The sequence below is a fragment of the Protopterus annectens genome, chromosome 11.part0 (assembly GCF_019279795.1).
Source record: "Protopterus annectens isolate FY-2018-M chromosome 11.part0, PAN1.0, whole genome shotgun sequence".
Lineage (NCBI taxonomy): Eukaryota > Metazoa > Chordata > Ceratodontiformes > Protopteridae > Protopterus > Protopterus annectens.
This window is the reverse complement of record NC_056745.1, coordinates 1,375,868,571-1,375,889,158: the sequence shown is the minus strand read 5'-3', so window position 1 is coordinate 1,375,889,158 and position 20,588 is coordinate 1,375,868,571. Positions and strand designations below refer to the sequence as shown.

Below are 20,588 nucleotides of genomic sequence, written 5' to 3'. Positions count from 1 at the left end.
GGTCAAAACTAAAGGGCTGTGGCTATCCAAGTTTGCTGACGACTGCAGACAAGGTGCAATCATTGAATCCCCAAATTATGTCAGTATACTCCAGGAGGGTCTCACACAGACAAACAACTAGTGTATTAGCCACGGTCACAAAATGAATGCAAAGAAATTCATCATCATTCCTTTTGGCACAAACAATGTCCCCACTATCAAATCAACAACAATACTCTAAGTACCTATGAAGTGGTAAGGGGCCTGGGATCACAGGTTGACCGTGATCTTAACTTTCACCAGTATATGTCTACCATTGTAAGGAAAGCTTTCTATGTAGCTCACTTGATTAGAAAAGAAGTTATAACCCCATATATTCGACAATTATCCGGCCCATAATTGAGTATTATACCACATTCGGTGTGTATCATAATAAGCACCCGCAACAATTGGACAGACCTCAGAGGTTTCTAACAAAGAAGATCGAGGGCCTACAGCATGTGCGTCACATGGAGTGACTGAGGTCCCTGCCACTGTACTCTGTATCATATAAATGAAATGGGTCTAGGGCTACCTGTTCCAGGGACTTAAATATGGCCTGCAACTTAAATAGAACATGCTGGAGGGACAGCTTTATCTCCCAGCAACTGATGCGTCTTTGGAACAGGCTACCAATTCATGTTAAACAGAGCACTTCTAGGACACTATTCAAGAGGAACCTGGACAAGTGGATGGAGCACTGTAAATTCTTACCAGGGATAGAGCCCACAACCCTCCTGGACATAGGCAGTCATCACTAAATGTAATCTTGGGTATTGAATAGTTCTTCTATGGTATTACATTGGGTTGAAACAGCTAGGCTTAACTTGACCTCTGGGTCAATAGCCTAGTAATCCCTTATGATCCTATGATCACATGTTGAGTTTGTATGGAGTAATAGTAGAAGGTTGTCATTAAACATGAGGCAGTTGCTACACTGCCTCAGAATGCCCATGTCGACCAAGCTTGCTGGAGAAAATGTGGGGAATTGTCCTTTCATAGTGTTAGGTAATTTTATATGGTCAAGAAAAGAGGTCACACTTAGGAAATGCTAGTGGATGATTGGTATGTTGGTACCTCCGAGTCTAGGCTTAGTGTTCCATATGACAGTAGGGCAAGGCTGTGTATTTGTTTTTCAGTATTCATTTTTCTCTGAGGTATAGTGATATAATTATTAGTGTGTATAACAAGCAGGGGTGGTGAGGGTTCAGGGTGCAAGACTTTGTTTTGGGGGCTAGAGGTACATGAGCTAGATCCAGCAATCTCAGAATATGCATATTTAAATGGCAGTGGCAATGGGTGAAGGGGATGAAATACACTTTGTGAGTATAAAAGTTTTAATTGTTACTGTTTCAGTATGAGTTTGCTATACAGAGATTATACTTCTGAGTCTATACTGCCGAATATCAAACATTTGTTATGAAGCCTTAAAATTTATGTTTTAACTCTTCCCTTCTTCTTTTGTTCAAAGGTACACATTTTTACTTTATATGAACACCTGTATAACTGTATTGACTTGACCGGACCTGATAGGACCAAAACAAGCTCCTCAAGGAAGAGCAAACCTGCCTGGTGGACAATTGCCATTAACAGGGTTTACAATAAGAGGAAGAAATTGTTGTCTAAGAGTAAGAGGGAGTGGGCCTCATACTGGAGCCCCTTCTCAGCTTAAAGAAGCAAATAAGACTTCTTGTGAAGTCCTCAAAGCAAACTATGAATCCAAATTAGCTCCCTCAACTAAGGACAACCATAAGGCATTCCTTAATTACATTCGTAACCTAAAAGGAAAGTCCCAGATTAGTGCCAAACTGGTAGTTAATGATACCACATATACTGAGCCTGGACATAGCTAACCTGATGGCTGACAGGTTCTGTGAAAACTTCACTCCCCTGTTCCCACCACACGTACCCCATGACATCCCTAGTACCTGTCCCCTACCTTATATCTCTACGGACCAAGTAATAAATGACTTCTCTAAGGCCAAAACTACAGCATTTATTGGACCTGATAGCATCCCAAGCTGTGTCCTTCATGGGCTCCAACAAGAATTAGCAACACCACTGGGTACTCTTTTTAGTCATAGTCTAAGCACTGGCTTCATCCTAGCTGAATGGAAAATGGCCACAGTTATTCCTTTGCACAAGAGATGGTGCTTCCACTGGCCCCCAGAAACTATAGACCTATTAGCCTGACTAGCCTTATCTGCAAGGCCATGGCACAAATCATCCTGGACCTTATCAATAAGGATATAGATAATCTCCAAGCACTTGACCCTACTCAGTTTGGATTTGTCAAAGGGAGATCATGCCTGTTAAACCTGGTGGACTTCTTTGAGACAGTCATACAGTCTCAGGACAAGGGGAGAACTGTGCATGCAGCCTACCTAGACTTAGCCAAGGCTTTTGACACTATCCCCCAGTCAGGCATCATTGGCAAACTCACCCAGCTAGGTATCAACCCTTATATCATAAGATGGGTCACTAACTGGCTCACTGATAGAACCCATACAGTCAAAATAGGCAAATCCACCTCCAGCAGTAGATCTGTAACCAGTGGTGTTCCACAGGGATCAGTCCTGGGACCTCTACTATTTGGAATCTATTTCTCCGAAGTACAAGCAAAAACTAAAGGTCTGTAGCTGACAAAGTTTGCTGTTGACAGCAAAGTGGGAGCAGTCATAGATTCTCCAAATGATGTCAACATCGTATAAGGGGGTCTTGCAAAAAAATGATTGGTGCTAAAGTCATGGCCTTAAACTCTGTGTAAAAAATGTATCATCATCCCTTTCAGTAAGAGCAATGTTCCTGCTAACTGCCACACAATAGCAACATGCTAAGTACGCACTCAGTGGTGAGAGACCCGGGCACGTAGTTTGACACTAACCTTACCTTTGGCCACCATGTCTCCACAGTGATAAGAAGAGCATTCTATAGAGTTCATCTGATAACTAAGGGCATTGCCTCCAGAAAAAAAGAAGCTGTAACCTCCCTGTACTCTTCCCTCATCAGACCAATAATGGAGTAGAATGCTCCTTTTGTTATGTACCTTTCCAAACAGCTGCAGCGATTGGAGAAACCACAAAAGTTCCTCACAAGGAAAATTCAAGGTCTTCAGCATCTGTCCTATGTGGATCATCTGAAATCACTATCACCTTATTCTGTTTCATATGCACTACTCAGGGGCAATCTCTGCCTAGTGCAATCTCTTTTCATGCTTTATTGTAAATGCTGCATATCCGCAAGTCAAATGGTACATGGGTTACTCGCTCTAAAGACCTTAATCTGGTATGTGGCATTAAGAAAACCTGCTGGAGGAACAGATTTGTCTCCCAGAGGTTACCACACCTTTGGAATAGACTCCCACTTCATGTCAAACAGACCACCTCATTGGCCCTCTTCAAATGCATTCTGGACAATTGGATGGGTGACCGTAAATTCACCCAGGGGTTTCTACCTCTGTCCCTCTTGGACACAGGCATTACGTGCTGATCATGGAAATAAGGGTAGAACTTAGTTAGGCTTGTAAGGGCCTTAGGGCCATTAGCTTAGTAACTTCCTGTGATCCTATGATCCTATGAGAGACAGGAATCTTGGACTTTGTATAAGTAGCTTCCTATTTTAGCACATTTAATCTGGCTATTCCAGAGCTCGTACAAATGAGTTTTAAAATTAACTCCTGTTTCTTGAACAAAAGTGAATTCTCAGAATTACCTCAGTCTTAGTGTATAAAGATAAATAAAACAAATACATTTCTGATGACATTTTAGAGTACCATTCATGAATGACTTATAATTAGTCCCAGTTCTCTGATGTCATAGAATATTAAATCAACTAACAAAGGGACTCCATGTGACATTTTTCAGAAAAAAAGTTGCACAGGAATAAAAAGGCTCAGCTATGAGCAAATATGGAAAATAATAAAACACAGATGTAATATTAGAAAGCATTTATATTGACAAAACCGTTTTGTTAATGCACAGAAGAGGTACCCACCTTAAGGGGGAATTAATTAAGGTGGTATAAAGCAAGATGACATGAGAAAAGCACACAGCTGTCTTAGACATTACTGCAATAAAGTTTTCATCGAATGGGAGCTTAGACATAATAAGTAATGCCAGACAGGGCAAGCAGTCCTTTTCTCACATTCTATTTGTCCATGGCAGCATGTACAACTTACATTGCAGAATCACTGAAAAACTAAGACACAGAAGTACTGCAGTGATAATTATGAAACTAGACATCTTGATGCTAATGAAATAATTTCCATGACTGAATCATTAGATTTTACATATACAGTTTCACCTTTGTATTGTATATACAAGGCACATAATCAATACAACATAATCATAAAGAAATTCATCCTTCTTTGATTCAAAATTTAAGGGGCTAGCAAAGCTATGAGAATTATAAGCACTGTCATTATTTCAGATTAAATATCTGTTCAATCATACTTACTTGGAGTCAGGCGTTAACAAAGACTGCTAAGGTCTGTAGACTTACTTGTGGTCCTTCTGGTCCTGGTGAACCCCTTATACCAGGAAATCCATGAGTACCCTAAAGGAAACAAAAACATTTTACAGCCTCTTCTTAACATATTTGAGACAAATCATTTAGATTACAAAAACCATGGTTTGTCTACACGTATGTAACTCTAGGCAGTAAACTGGCATTGTTGATAGTGTTATGGCTATTTAGTACTAGGACAGATGGTTCACTTGTAGAATCTGCGCATTCATCCTAAATTATTTGTTTCTCTTCTTTAATTCAAAGACATTCAGACAAGCTGGCTGGTTATACTACATTGTCTCTGTGTGAATTTAAGTAATACATGGATTAAATGGTTCTACAAAATGAAAGTTATTATTTCTATACAATGAATCACATGTTTCATATATATGTGTGTATAGCTATATATTTATATTGATCAACATATATATATTTATCAATATAAATATGAGTCTACTTAATCTAATTCACGGAATGAAATATTGACATTTCTAACATCAACAACAAAACATCAGCAATAACCTTGGGGCATGCAAAACTAAAAGTTATAGCAACACAAAACATTGATTTTTAAAAATCTACACCCCCTCCCCCGACACACATCCACACTCTGCTAACTACATATGCTAACTCAAAGACTGCACAACATCGGGTAAAGGGCATATTCTACAACTTCTTGAATTTTGTGATCTTGCACACTGGTTAACCATCTACTTAGTGATGAAATTGTATCAACTGAAAAAATGTTGACCAAAAGCAAATTTGACCATATTTGGTCTACCCATATATAACATGAACAAGCTCTAAAAATGAAAACTGTGAAAGAACACATGACAATGAGAGCAATATATGAAAGTTGGACACACTGGTCTAATTTCATAGGTTCATAGGTAGGTACTAGGCTATCTGCCCGAGGGCAATTACAAGCCTAGCCAGAGTGTGTCGGCTTTCACCGCCCCATTGATAAATTAACTGAGCCTCTGTCAAGCAGAGCCAATGAAGTGATCCCAGGGGTGTATTTTCTGTTACCCATCCACTCGTCAAGGCTTCTCTTGAAGAGTGTTAGTGAGGGGCTCTGCCTAATCTAGTTAGGAATTTTGTTCCAAAGCATGGGGAGTCTCTGTGACAGGAATCTATTCCTCCAGCATGTTCTATTTATTGTTGTGGTGAGGTTTAGCTCACTAGAGCGTGTAGCACGCAGTGATTTGGATTTCTTTAGGTGGAGCATGTCCATCAATTCTGAGTTGGACTTGGCTTTGTAAGTCAGGCAGAGATAACCTCTGAGTGAGCGATATGCCACTGAGTACAGCCAGAGTTTTTTCAGTTGGGCTGTATAGGACATATGTTTGAGGCCAGTAATCCTCTTGGTGAGGTGCTTTTGTGATCTTTTAAGCTGTTGGAAGTGTCTTGTGAGGTACATCCCAAATGGGGCATTGTACTCTATGATGGGTCTGATGAGTGATGAGTAGAGGGGCACTATAACATGAAACTAATTTTTAGGGGTAGAAAGAAGGATAGAAAGGAAATAAAGTGTAGACAAACCATGGTGAGTGATTTTGAAAAAAGAATAGAAGAATGAATTAATAAAGAAAAAAACAGAAAAAAATGACAGAAAAATTAAAGGGAAAGGAGGAAGAAGTGTCACCATTTTTTTTAGAAAAGAAGTAAAAAGAGGTAAATGTAATATGAATGTAATGGCAGATGAAAATGGGACAGTAAAAGCTAAACAAATAGAATTATGGAGATAGTAGAAATATGTATAAATAATGTGTTAGAAGGAAGAAGCTGACAGGAGGAGGTGGATAGTAAAGAACATTTTGGATAGAGAAAATGTAAGTTATAAAAATTAATAAAATGAAGGAAATGGAAAACACCACAAAAGAAGAGAAAGAAGAATCAGTACCAGGCTTAGATGGCTTAATTCATAAATATTATTATAAGGGGGTGAGAGTAAGGGAAAATAAGTATTTGTGGAAATATTGAGGAATGGTTACCAAAAAAAGGATAGAAAATGAAAAGATATGTGGTGGGCTTATTAAATGTATATGGATGACAAAAATACTAACAATTGGAGGCCAATAAAACTGGGGAATACTGATCATAAAAGGTTTATGAAAATAATACAACATTGACTGGCGATCATTTGAAAGAAGTGATAGGAGAAGGAGAATACTGAGTAAAGAGAAGATATGTAAAGGAAATATTAGCAATAATAAAAAATAATAGATACTATTTTTAATGGAGAATAAACATATAAGGTTGGTTGCATGTGCGATATCAAAAGGATTTGATTCAGTAAGTCATGAGGCAATGCGTGATATTTTAGAGAATTATGAGTTTGCGGAAATAATAAAAATGTTAAAGAAGTGTTATACATGTCTTAGATGAAGGTTATGGTAAATGGCTGGTGTGGAAGGAAAATAAAAATTTAAAAAGGGAGGGTGGCTCAATGGCTAAGGTGTTTGCCTTACAAACACAAGGTGTAGGGTTTGAGTCTTACAAGGGATAATTGGCTAGGCTTAAAATGGCTCACAAGGGCAGTTAGCTTAGTACTAAACTATGAACCTTTGAAAAGGGGTGAAATAGGAATGTCCAATGATAATGTGTTTATTTGTACTAGTAATGAATGCAATAATACAAACATATGCTGGTGACATAAGAAAAGCAAGATGGAAAAAGGAAAAATGTTAATAATATCTGTATATATTTCATATGCAGATGACTCAGTTATTGTAGCAAAAAGATGGTATGGATGAGGGAAACTGTGGCAAGGATGTAAAGGGGTTAACCTGAATTACTGTTAAACTGATCAAATATTACAGAGATGTGTAATGAAAAAGATTAATGGAACATATTTTACTAAAAATGAAATAAATATATTGGGAAGGGGAGAAATAATAAAACAATGGAGAAAAATTCTGGCTAAAATAAATAAGTTAGTTAGTGATACTTGGAAAACATTCTATTAATCATTAAAAATTAAATATATATATATATATATATAAATATGTATACAATATATATATATATATATATATATATATATATATATATCCATACATATATATATATATATATATATATATATATATATATATATATATATATATAAGCCTGAAACATCATATATGAAAATAAAAATCCTGAAACCAAAAGCCTGAAAAATTCAAAAATCTGAAAACCCAAAAACTGAAAAAGCAAAATTAAATAATGCTAATATTCCAATACAATGACACTAATATCTACCAACTGACCCCCTAACTAACTCTAACCCTAAGGTCCGTCACTATCGCGACACCTACCTGACCTCGCCCCTAACCCTAACACCAAAAAACCCCTACCCTAACCCTCTCTGTCACTCACTATTGCATATAACCTGCACCACCTACCTAACCTTCAACTAGCACTCCCTAACCCTTCCTTATATAATATAAAACCAACCATATATACTTACCTCCCCAGCCAACGCTAACTAACACACCACAGGGCTAAATAAAGCCACAATGACAATGACACGGTATACGTTTTTTTTGTGTTTTTGAGTTTCAGTCAGGATTTGGGGGCAGTTTTTTGGGCTTTCAGGATTTGATTTTGAGTTTTCTCAATTAATTTTTTTTGCTTTGGTTTTCAGATTTGATTTTTCAGGCTTGATGGTTCGATGGTTCTGAATATATATATATATATATATATATATATACATATATATATATATATATATATATATATATATATATATATATCTACATACACACATATATATGTGTGTGTGTGTGTACGTAAATATATATATATATATATATATATATATATATATATATATATATATATATATTGGGAAATTTTGGATGTTTGGTGAGTATATATATGTTTACAGAAAAACAGAAAAATGGAAAAAGACTTGTTAGAGATTTTTCAAATTTTTTTTTAGGGATCAAGACTCCCAGTTAGAAGGGGAATTTTATATAATAAGTAAGAATGATGGTGGCTTGGTAGGAAAATACTGTATGTAAAAAGAGAAAGGAAAAGAAAAAGTAAAAAAGTATGAGGTGATAGAAAAATAATATGGTTATAAGATAAGTGGAACGGCAATATTGATGAAAACGTAAAATAAAAGAAAAGTCCCTTTCTTTTTAGGGTAATAGAAGTGGTTTATGAAAATAAACATGGTGGTGATTAAAGGAATTTTACAGAACTAAGAGAATTACATTGGATGTTCAATTTATAAGCTGATAAGTTACCTGGTTTAAATGGGTAGGTTTCTTTAAAACCTCACTTAAAATCTAGAGGTCTTTGCCATTAATTAGCTACTGTTTCCTTAATTTAATTATCTAATTGTTAGCACAAATATATGGGTGTGTTTTTATGTTGTTTCTGTCGTCTGAAGAAGCACTTTGAGTGTGAAAGCTCTTACCTTATGTTCATTTTATTATAATTTTGAGGTTTTAATTACAGTCTGTCCAAAATGGATTCCTGCAAGTAAGACGTCTGCCAGGTCCCAAAATATCAACACAAACCAAAGAATGACCAGCAGATAATGGATGCCATAAAAAATATATATTAATACTCTTAAGTCAAAACATCAGTATACAAAAATACAAATCGGTTTCGGCTTCAAATTCACTAACCCTTCATCAGTGTGCTGGTACAATGGAAAAACACACATTTATATACTGTGTCACTAGCCAATAAATCAATTACAAGTGTTCATTTAGTCCTGCGGCAAAAGCCCTCCCAGTTTAATGATCCATTTTCTCTCTTTGGCATTGAACAACTCATGCCATCCAGATTTATTATGTTTAATACCCAAAATTTTATCAATAATTATAAAGTGGAAAGAAGCTGTTTGATGAACTTCAGTGTTTTTATTTAGAGCATTTGTATATTACTTATTTTTAATTTCACTGATGTGTTCAGAAATTCTATATTTAAGTGCTCTAGACGTCTGGCCCACATAAAAAGCTGAGCATTGACAGGTGGCCAAATATATAACCCAATCAGAACTACAGTTTCCGAAGAAGGAAATGTCATATACTATACTTGTATTTTTACTAGTGAAACTGTTGTTTTTTAATAATCTACTTCAATGTGTACAATAACCACATGGATTACATCCTATAGCAGTTTGTCCCTGGATGGTACTCTGCAGTTTCTCCTTAGGTTGATATCTTCCTTGTTTATAATGATTAAAGGGGGACCCAAGGTTTCTGCCAAATAGACAATTAGCTCCCAATATTTCTGAGAGCCTATGATCTGCCTTAAGGATGTTCCAATTGGATTGTACACTTTCAATAAGTGCCCCAACATTTCTCCCATAAGTAGTCATTAGCCTAGGATATCCAGTATTTTTATCTGATTTATCATGGTATTGTAAATGTGCCGTCCTGTCCATACTGGCCTGCATAATGTGTCCTGGTTTATAGCCCCTCTCTCTGAATCTCTTAGTCAAGTCATTTCTATAGTACATATAGGTATCGTCCTGTGAGCAAATTCATTTCATCCTCATATATTGTGATTTAGGAATGTATCTACATATATGGGGGAGATGAAAGCTGGAGGCATGGAGAAGGTAGTTGTATTCAGGGAATTTACAGTAGACTTCTGTACTTAGTGTTATCTGGAGCCCTATTAACCATAACATCCAAAAAAGGTAATGTTATTTTTATGGTAGTTCACCGTAAATTCAATTCCCCATTTGTTCTCATTTAGGTATTCCACAAACTCCATCAGATGTTCCTCATCCAATCTCCATACCATCCAGCAGTCATCGAAATAACTTTTCCAAATATCTATTTGATCAAGGTACAGATTATGGAAACAATCATATATGATCTGCTCTTCTATATATGCCACAAATATATCTGTAAATATAGGAGTCAATGACTCCCCCATAGCTGTAACCTTGATTTGTAGATAACAAATGTTATGATAGAAAAAGACATTTTTTGTTAATACATGCTCAGTCAGGCCCAAAAGCAGTGTATTAAAACATTTGTTTTTGAAACTGTTTAGTATGGTTATATGTCAGTTGCACATAATACCTATTATCAGCAAGCTGATTTTTGGCATCCATATCATACTGCTCCCAATTTTGAACCACCACAGCTCCACCTTTATCAGCTCTCAAAATCACTACCTCATGATTGTCAGCCAGCTTTGAAATACTATTCATCTCCTGTATAGTTACATTACTTGCTTTAATATAACTATTCCTGGAGTTGAAGTGGAGATCCCTAAGTGTAGAGTGTAAAAATGCTTGAACACTTGGGTGCATCGGAGGTGAAAATGTAGATTTGTGATATCTAAACTGATCATGAGCATCGGTATGACCTTTATTATGAAAAAACAGTTTTAGATTAAATATCCTACAAAACTCAACTACATACCTGACAAAATAATCTTCAGAAACAAATCCACCAGGTATATATATGAAAGACCTTCATTCTATATACTTATTTCCAAGGAGGAGAGGGGGTATGATGAAATATTTAATACATTTTCTACTGATGTTTCTGTATAAACTTCCATAGCAGTCCCTCCATATTCACTACACTTTCTATATTTTCTACCCCCCCCCCTCCTTTTTGGTTTAAATCTTCCAAATTACTGGAATTCCTCCTCTTTTGTACTGGTGAGCCTGTGGATACCATAGTTTCAACCTCATACCAAGAAGAGGAATCATCTCGTGAGGTATCAGATGCTTTTTTAAGTATTGATCTAGTTCTTTTTCTTTTAACTGGATTCCTAAATTGTTGTGAAAACCTGACATGCTTACTACTATCCCTAGAGAAAGGATCTCCTTGTTCATAGTCTGTAACATCCCTAAGAAATTTTCTTTTTCCTTTCCTTTAGTTGTGTTTCCAAATTGGTCAATTCCATACTACGTTTCTAAACACATGACAAATAAGTGGGTTGCCCCTCAAATTCCTTAGCTTGTTCACTTAGTTTAGTAATGGCAACAATTTCTGAATCAATAGTTCTATCATGAAAACCCATGAAAATCTCAACAAATTGCATTGTAGTTTTGTGTTCAAAAATTGCTATAGGATGTTATCCATGTGGTCATTGTACACATTGTAGTAGATTATTAAAAACCAACAGTTCCACTAGTAAAAATACAAGTATAGTATATGACATTTCCTTCTTCGTGAACTGTAGTTCTGATTGGGTTATATATTTGGCCACCTGTCAATGCTCAGCTTTTTATGTGGGCCAGATGTCTAGAGCACTTAAATATAGAATTTCTGAACACATCAGTGAAATTAAAAATAAGAAATATACAAATGCTCTATATAAACATACTGAAATTCATCAAGCAGCTTCTTTCCAATTTATAATTATTGATAAAATTTTGGGTATTAAACATAATAAATCTGGATGGCATGAGTTATTGAATGCCATTAAACTGGGAAGACTTTTTGCCCCAGGACTAAAGGAACACCTGTAATTGGTTTATTGGCTAGTGACACAGTATATAAATGTATGTTTTTCCATTGTACCAGTACACTGATGAAGGCTTAGTGAATTTGAAGCCGAAACCGGCTTGCATTTTTGCATACTGATGTTTTGACTTAAGAGTATTCATATATATTTTTATGGCATCCACTATCTGCTGGTCATTTTTTGGTTTGTTTTAATTATAGTCTGCCAGGTCTTGTGCCTTAGATTGGATTATTGCTACATTAATATTAATGAAGGTTAAAAAAATAGAGAAAGTAACAGTATAATTTGTTAATGAAGAAATAGTACTTAATGTATCTCTAGAAAGGTCATAAGGATAAGATTAAAATGCAATAAGAAATATAAGGGAACTTTTTGATTATGTTTATGAAGGTGAAGATTTTTTGTGGAGATTATTAGTAGATACGTTGCCTATACAAATTACTCTTAAATGCAAAGCAGCGGAGAAGAGAAAATATAAATATTGTAATGAAAAAAAATACTAAAGCAATGAAAGCATTATTTTTGGATTGTAAAACGAATGAAGGCTTTTGGAAAAAAATCAAAGTCAGTATAAATGGGAAGGTATTCAAAATATAAATATGGATGTAATATTGTATGGGAAATTTAAAAAACAAAAACATGTGCAGTTGGGATAAGGTAATAATGGTAACAATATCGGTACGGCTAGAACAAGATGTGATGAGCTGCTTCACAAAGATAAATAGTAATATTGCTTGAAATAAAAAGATATTGAGAAAAGGATGGGGATAGGATAGAATATGTCACAGTTTTTGAAATTCAAGATGCAAAATATTGAAATACTGTAAATACTGTAGGGGTTCATATTAAAAACACGAATGTTTACTTACCCGAACACCTAAACACAGACACGTCTTCATCGAACCGTGAAAACATCAATCGTCCTGAAGTGCGAAATCTAAAACATTGAATCATCATGGTTGGCCCTTCTACAGTATAGCTCCGTAAGGTAAGTGTGTGATAGTTACGGACCTTAGGGTTAGGGTGCGGGTTAGGTTAGGTGCATAGATGATAATGTATGTTAGATTTAGTGTTGGGTTAGAAGTAAGGTTTTATTAAATGTATGTGTGTGGATTATTTAGTTTGTTTGGGTATAGCTTTTTAAGGTAATTGTGCGATAGTTACAGACCTTAGGGTTAGGGTGCGGGTTAAGTGCATACATGGTGGTATATGTAAGATTTAGTGTAGGGTTAGAAGTAGGGTTTAGTTTAGGGTAAGATGTAGGGTTTTGGTTAGTGTATGTATGTGGTTTATTTAGTTTGCTTGTGTAGGTAGTATGTAGCGGGCGGTGGGATGGGACAAGTATGACATTTTGAGTTTTCAAATTTCACGGTTTAGGGCATTCGGTGTATTTGTGGTTTGCGGAATATGTGTTGGCATTTAGGTGTTTGGGTAAGTAAACGTTCGTCTTTTTAATATGAACTTATACTGTAGGTGTAAATGTAAAAATTGTAGAAATGTAAATAGAATGGAAGGGGGTGTGATCTATTAATATATATATATATATATATATATATATATATATATATATATATATATATATATATATATATATATATATATATATATATATATATATATATATATATATATATACACATATATATATATATATATATATATATATATATATATATACATACATACATATATACCTATACACACATATATTTTTAAAGCAACCTCTACTCTTTTCAATTAGGCATGCCAATTCTCATACTTAATATGTAGGTGGCTGGGAGGAACAGTGCAATGGGTGAGCTGAGACAGAATGACAGTAAAGATAGAATAGTTGCTGGTGAGATATATAAGGAATATATATTGACAAAAAGGAAATAACTAGTCCAATGATAGCACAGATATCAAAAAACTTTCTGGTGAAGCTGATATTATAAATGGTCAGTGTTTAGCCGATCAGGAGGAGAATGAATAATCCCAGTAACAACAGATTACTGAAGGGGTCTGGAGGATGATATAATGATAAAGCTGTTCAAGAATGAAGACCAGGGTGAAGACTCTGCATTATAGTGTGCAGATGTAACCAAACGTGTTTTTGGAGAAAGAGACAAGGGGGCTATTGAGGGATTATCTATTAGTAAGAAGTTATATGATGCAGCAGTCAGAGGAAAGAAATAGGATAATGAAAGGAAAGACATTAATGGAAAAAGTTAAGAAAAAGGCAATTGATTTTAAGAATAAGAAGCAAGAATGCCTGAGGAATTAGGCCACAGATCACCCCTGTGTAGGCATTGTTTCCACAATAACATACATCCTGTTAAGAATTATTGCTTGTCAGTGTTTCTAAAGGCATAAGACTAAACCAAGGAGCAGGGCTGGCCTTATCAATTGTGGGGCCCAATTTGGACAATTTAATGGAGCCTCTCAGCTAAAACCACATCTACCACCAGCCTTCCTTCCAGTGCAGGCTTTCTAGTTTGATACTAGTTCAGATTTGGTATAAGAAATATCTGCCATTGCTGAATGTTAGAAATAAAGCAATGTTTATTTATTAGCTTATATTTTGTTATAAGACATGTCCTCTCTCTGTCTGCTGAACTCACTCAGGCATACTTTAAGATGCCTTTTTGATGGGACATTGAGGTCCTTTGTTTACATGGTTCTTCACCAGATGGATGCACCCTGATCTACATGCAAACATGCTCCCATACTGCTGTAGTACTGCCAAGATTTTCTAAACCTGGGTAGGAGATGGCTGCTTGTGTCTATCTTGTCATCCCTACACACTGTTACTTTTTATCTTTTTCTCTCTTTTCTGTCTCCTTCCGTTCCATTCTTCCTCTCATTTGACTTATACCTTAATTTCCTTCATATCCTATGCCAAACACTTGCACACATTTTAAATATTTTTGCTCTTTATATATTATTTTCTCAGTAGAGGAATTATACTATATGATGTGTTAATAATGTATAGGTGCTCTTCTTACCAAGTTTACTGACTGAATTATTGTATCATGTCTACTTACGATTATGTTCATTTACTTTGCATATTATCCTAATTTAATACCTCTCTACTTGCTTGGTTTTACGTTAGTGTTGTTGCATTGATATTTATTCATTCTTATTGTGCCATTAGTTGTATTTCAGCACTACTGAGACTCATGGCGATTTAGGTGGGTGTGTGCTCTACCTTGTTTAACAAATTTTAAATTAATAAACAAATCTAAATATAATTGTTAAGTCCAATGCTCCACACACTCCAATATTCTGCAGAGAACATTAAGTAGACCATGTTACTAAAAAGCAAGCCCATTTACAAATGAGAAACCTGATGAAATCTTCTCTCACAATCCCCAGCATTCACCACCCCCCATACCCAGGGAAGTACTGGACAGATAAGTTAGTGGGGCTGTACTTAATGGTTGTGGGAAGAACGAGGGGCATGAACAATTTCTAATTCCCATAATACATTTTCATCTCATATTAGCCCTTTCTTTCCTTGCATGCTTCCAATTATATATTGTACTTGAGATGAATAATTCAATTCTGCCTTGATACAGCCAATGTGTTTCCACAAAACCTTATAAAATCTGTTGAACGTCCTTAGAATGTTTAACAATAATAATAATTCAAATAATCTCAATTCTTTCTTTAAGAATAGCATTGTTCATTCACTTCCCTACTTACAACTGTTTCTGGAAGTTTATTTTTATTTACTTCCCCCTTCCCCCTGCAGCCATTCCAGTGTCCCATTACATGGCTGTTTCACCCCATTTACCATAAACACTGTAATGTGCATACTGCTTTACTTCTGCGATGACAACTTTATATTTCTTTGTTTCTTCTACAAATAAAGTGCCCGCTGCCCTTGAGGAACAAAATTGTCTATGTTACATTAAAAAAGGTCATATTGCAATAGGGAATTGATGGCAAACTGATAACAGGTTCATAGTTACTAGGTATCTCCACCAAAGAGGACATTCTCAGGACTACAGCATCCACCCCCTTTAATAGTACAACACATTACAGTATCAGCAATGCATCTACATACTGTGGGAGTAGAACCCACAGCCTTCTGCAGCAAAAGCATGTACACTACCTGTTGTGCTACTAACAATGCAAGCAAATTCAGCATAAGCAGCACTAAACTTCTCTTCTTATGAAGCTCTCAGTTCCATGTAATATCCACTCGACACTCAACTGTATCTCTCAACTTTGCAGCACAGGAAATCTGGAAAAAGCCAACATTTATTGGGGGGAAATAAAAGCCCAAAAACTAGGAACACATTTTAAACACTGCTTGTATAATCTTGGAAAGTTAAAATGATGGGATATATCATGCATTTCACTGCCGAGTCTTGAACCTAGGACCCTGTGTACTACAACAGCCAAAACAAACAGGAAAGTAAATTGCTCAATAAAAGCAGCAAAAACCAAAAGAAAAATAGAGCAATTCCTCCAAGGCACATCTCCACTGGTATTTTCCACATGAACAAGCTTTACTGAAACACACTTTCTTCAGAATAAAACCATAAACACTGTTATCACTACAGATGCGTTTTCATCCTCTAATGACTTCCTCAGATGAAACAGAAATGCATACCTTTTACAATTCTTCCCCTAAAATACCCTCCACTTAATTAATGCTGCTGTCTAATTGGTGTATATTCTTAATGTAGTCACATGTACTTAATAGATGTTCAGCCCTATAAAACTTTTTTTAAAATTCCTTTAAAACAGTCCTTTAAAACAGTCCCTTAAAACCGTTCTAAACACATGCATACATATATAATTATATAAATATAAAAATATCCACGATACCTTCTCTAAACTCTAATAGATATAAATATATAAATATAAATACAAATACAAATAAGGTTTAGTTTTATACATGTTAAAAACCTTATAAAACAAACTTTTCTTCCATACAATAGCACCATATCATTTATTTAATTTGTCGTTGTATAACTAAATACCTTTTAGAAAGGTTTAAGGAAATTCTGAAATCATTAGTAGAAAGGTTATTTTAATAATAAATAGCTAATATATTCATTTCCCTGATTAAGGGGTAATTATTCAGGTTTAACATAGAGTTACTTAATTTAAAATTTGGATCAAGGTGAAGTGGTTGGAGAGTGCTAGATCTAGTGATGACATTATTTTTGCAAGGTGAAAAGCACTTTCGCATAAGTATGCCCGGCAGTTTGGGTTTCGGTCATTTACTCACTCGAGCAAATGTGCTAGATATATATATATATATATATATATATATATATATATATATATATATATATATATATATATATATATATATATATATATATATATATATATATATATATATATATATATATATATATATATATATATATATATATATATATATATATATATATATATATATATATATATATCAAGACGTGTGTGGGTTTGCATAAAGAATTTTAATTGTGTTAATAAAAGTTTGTGGGAGACCACAATGTGGCATTATTGAAAAAAGAAAATCTAGACTGAGTCTATCAAAAGCTTTGGAAGCATCAAGAGCATGTGCGAATATCAAATTACTATTCTGATTAGATAGAGAAATTAGGGTACACAGAGTTAATGTAGGGTCACAGGTTTGTCTACCCTGAAGAAAACCTGATTGGTTAGGTGAAATTATATTTTGTAGTAACAGATTCACACTGTTTCCTAATAATGAGGCAAATATTTTAATATCTATGTTTATAAGGGAAATTGGTTTATAGTTTGATGGATCTTTAGTGTCAGTATTTTGTTTTGGAAAAAAGATTGTTTTAAAATTTTAAATACAGGTCCATTACACCATTTTCTTTAATAGAGACAATAGGATTTTTTTCATTTTTTTGACTAAAAGTTTTATAAAAAAGATGCCATATAGCCATCAGGTCCAGGGGCTTTGCCTGCCTTAAGATTACTTATTATGTATAATATTTCTTGTAAAGTGAAAGGAGCTGTGAGAAGGTCCTGTTGATTTTGGTTGTTTTGGGAAAAACTATCTAGTTTAGAAATTGATTGTTTTCTTGCAAAGTATACAATAAGTTTTGCTCTCCATATGTTTAAGAATAGATTTATTCAAACATCTGAATAATCTTAGTATTTGAGTTATGAGTCTTATTTTATTATATAGTTGTGTTTATTAATGGAGAAGCTTTATTAATATTTATCATTCTTGCTAATATATTTGATGGAACTTGTGTCCATTCAGAGTATCTAGCCACCATTTTCATTTTATTGAATGATACTTGCTTTGTATAAAGTAGGTAAATTTCTTTCTGAAGATCATTTTTTTTGTATAGTAGAGCTATAATTTCTATGAAGTTCCTCTTCAAAATCACTGTTTTTTCCTTCAGTGTTACTTCCTTTCATCTGTATATATTTTTTATAAAAAGTTGGTTTATTGATAAGTATGTCCCTAATCTAAGCCTTAGCAGCAGCCCATTGTATATGAAAGGGGGTATAAGAAATAGGAGGGATGTTCATAGGCTCATCAAGTACCTCATTAATTGCTTTAACAATATCATCTTTCTGGAGTAATGAAGCTTTAAGAGTCCAATTATAACCTTGCTTAATGGTATTGGTTGTACTAGACCAATTAACAGTAAATGTAATTCTAGAATGGTCAGAAAGAAAATGTGGTTAGACACAGAAATCAATGCTAGATCTCAACAATATTTCTGAGATTAAGAAGTCCAACCTCATCCAAGTTTTATAGCAATGTGAATAAAAACTAAATTTTTCTTATACTTCATTTCTCTTCTGAAAGTTGAAGGAGTCAAAAAAATTAAAAGCTATTTTAAGTCAGAAATTGCCATTGAAACATGCGTATAATAAGATTTACCTCTCTAGTCCTATTGGACATAGGATCACCAATTGCATTCCTATCCTCTCCCCCCAAAATACAATAAAAGGGAGTTGGCTTAGAATTTTATAAATTGACATTATAAACTCATGTTGTTTAGTACAGGGTTATCAAGAACTGAGTTCTTTAATCCTACATAACACCATCTCACTTCCTCATCTGAGTCATACTGTAGTATATTCTCCTTTAAAGATTTTTTGAGAATAATGGATACTCCAGTGCTGTTTAATTTAGTTCCAATCCATTTTTTACCCATCTCTTAAGTCCATTGACCTGACATCATGTGAGTCTCTTAAACAAAAATTATGTCAGCCTTTGGTTTAAATGCTAAATGAAAAAATAAGATTATTTTCTATTTCATTTATATACCCTTCTCATTCCATAAATCAATTGCCCACATTAACACTGCCATCAAAATTGTACCAAAGGATGATGAAATACTGTTTTAAGAGACCATAAGAACCATTTTTATCGCATGAGTTTAAATATAAGAAAAATAACGCATTGCACTCTGATCTTCCTGCTACCAACCTATGCCTAACCATACTCCAAAAGAGCCAGGAAGAGAATAAACTAGCAATGTATAAAGAACCATAGAAGTAAATAGCATTATATTCTTGCATCCATGTGTGCTCTTCATTTATCAACATATTTACCCTAAAATCTAATATAAAAATAATTTGTAAGTGGATCGAAAACTGCATGACTACCCCAAAATCGTTGCAAAAATAAGTCACATGGCCCCCTTATAAAATGTTATCTTGTAGTATATAGAAAAGGCAGCAGGGATTCTTATCAAACAAATATTTAACTTCTAACAGGTTGACTATAAACAGACAAACAAGTCATTTTAGTAGAACAGGTAACATTTAACCTGTTGGTTTCCTTTTCTTTATCTAAATGACAAAATCAGTAACTGTATGTTATAAATGATGAAGTCCTATGCAATCTGAAAGCAAGGACTAGCTTTAATGCTTTCATTCTTGTAGAAAATAGGTCTGAGACATTAGAATGCTTTGCAGGTATTACAATATGTTAAAATGGCAGGAATTGTACTGCATAATATATTTGATGGAACTTGTGTCCATTCAGAGTATCAATAGAATGCACAGTAGAGTTCTATTTAAGAACGGTAATTGCAGGACGAGTAGGGTAGTTTATTTAGGTATCTGTGCTACATGTTTTCATTTTTACGTGGGCAAGACTGAGCGTCCCCTAAGATGTAGAATATATGAGCACATTAATGATATAAGGAATGGGAAAAATAGTGCATTGTATAAATACTCCCTGGTTTGTTTGAAATTTGAAAAGTTTTTATTCTGGATCGTGGAAATTATTAAATTTGATGCTGGGGGGATTGGAATTATACATTAAAGAAAAAAGAAACAGAATGGCAGCTTAGGTTAGCTGCAATGTTTCCTCCAGGTTTAAACAATGCAATTTCTATTGTACCTATTTTACATGAAAAAGCAATTAAAATATAAAAAAATTACATACAGGATATATGTTAGAGTTTAGTTTTTGTAGATTCAATTGTATATATTGTAATATTTTAAGATGTTTAATTTGTTTTTGTAGTATTTATCCTATCCAGGCTTTTTTTAAAAAAAAAAAAAAAAAAAAAACTAATGGTCTGTTATGTAGCTAATTAATGATTACAGATGATTGGTGGAGACGTCATAGAGGGAGAGTATTTAAATTGCTCATTTTTATTAGTATTGTTATTCTGATGAAGTCTCTTTTTTAT

General features: G+C 34.4%; 1 protein-coding gene across 1 annotated transcript in view; it reads right to left on the bottom strand.

Annotated features, from left to right (window-relative positions):
* Nucleotides 1-20,588, bottom strand: part of LOC122815075 — a 3,014,144-nt gene that overhangs the window by 850,866 nt on the left and 2,142,690 nt on the right. Inside the window, exon 98 of the mRNA XM_044087319.1 lies at nt 4,519-4,572. Within this exon, the coding sequence (XP_043943254.1) occupies nt 4,519-4,572 (54 nt within the window). The remainder of the gene's footprint in view (nt 1-4,518; nt 4,573-20,588) is intronic.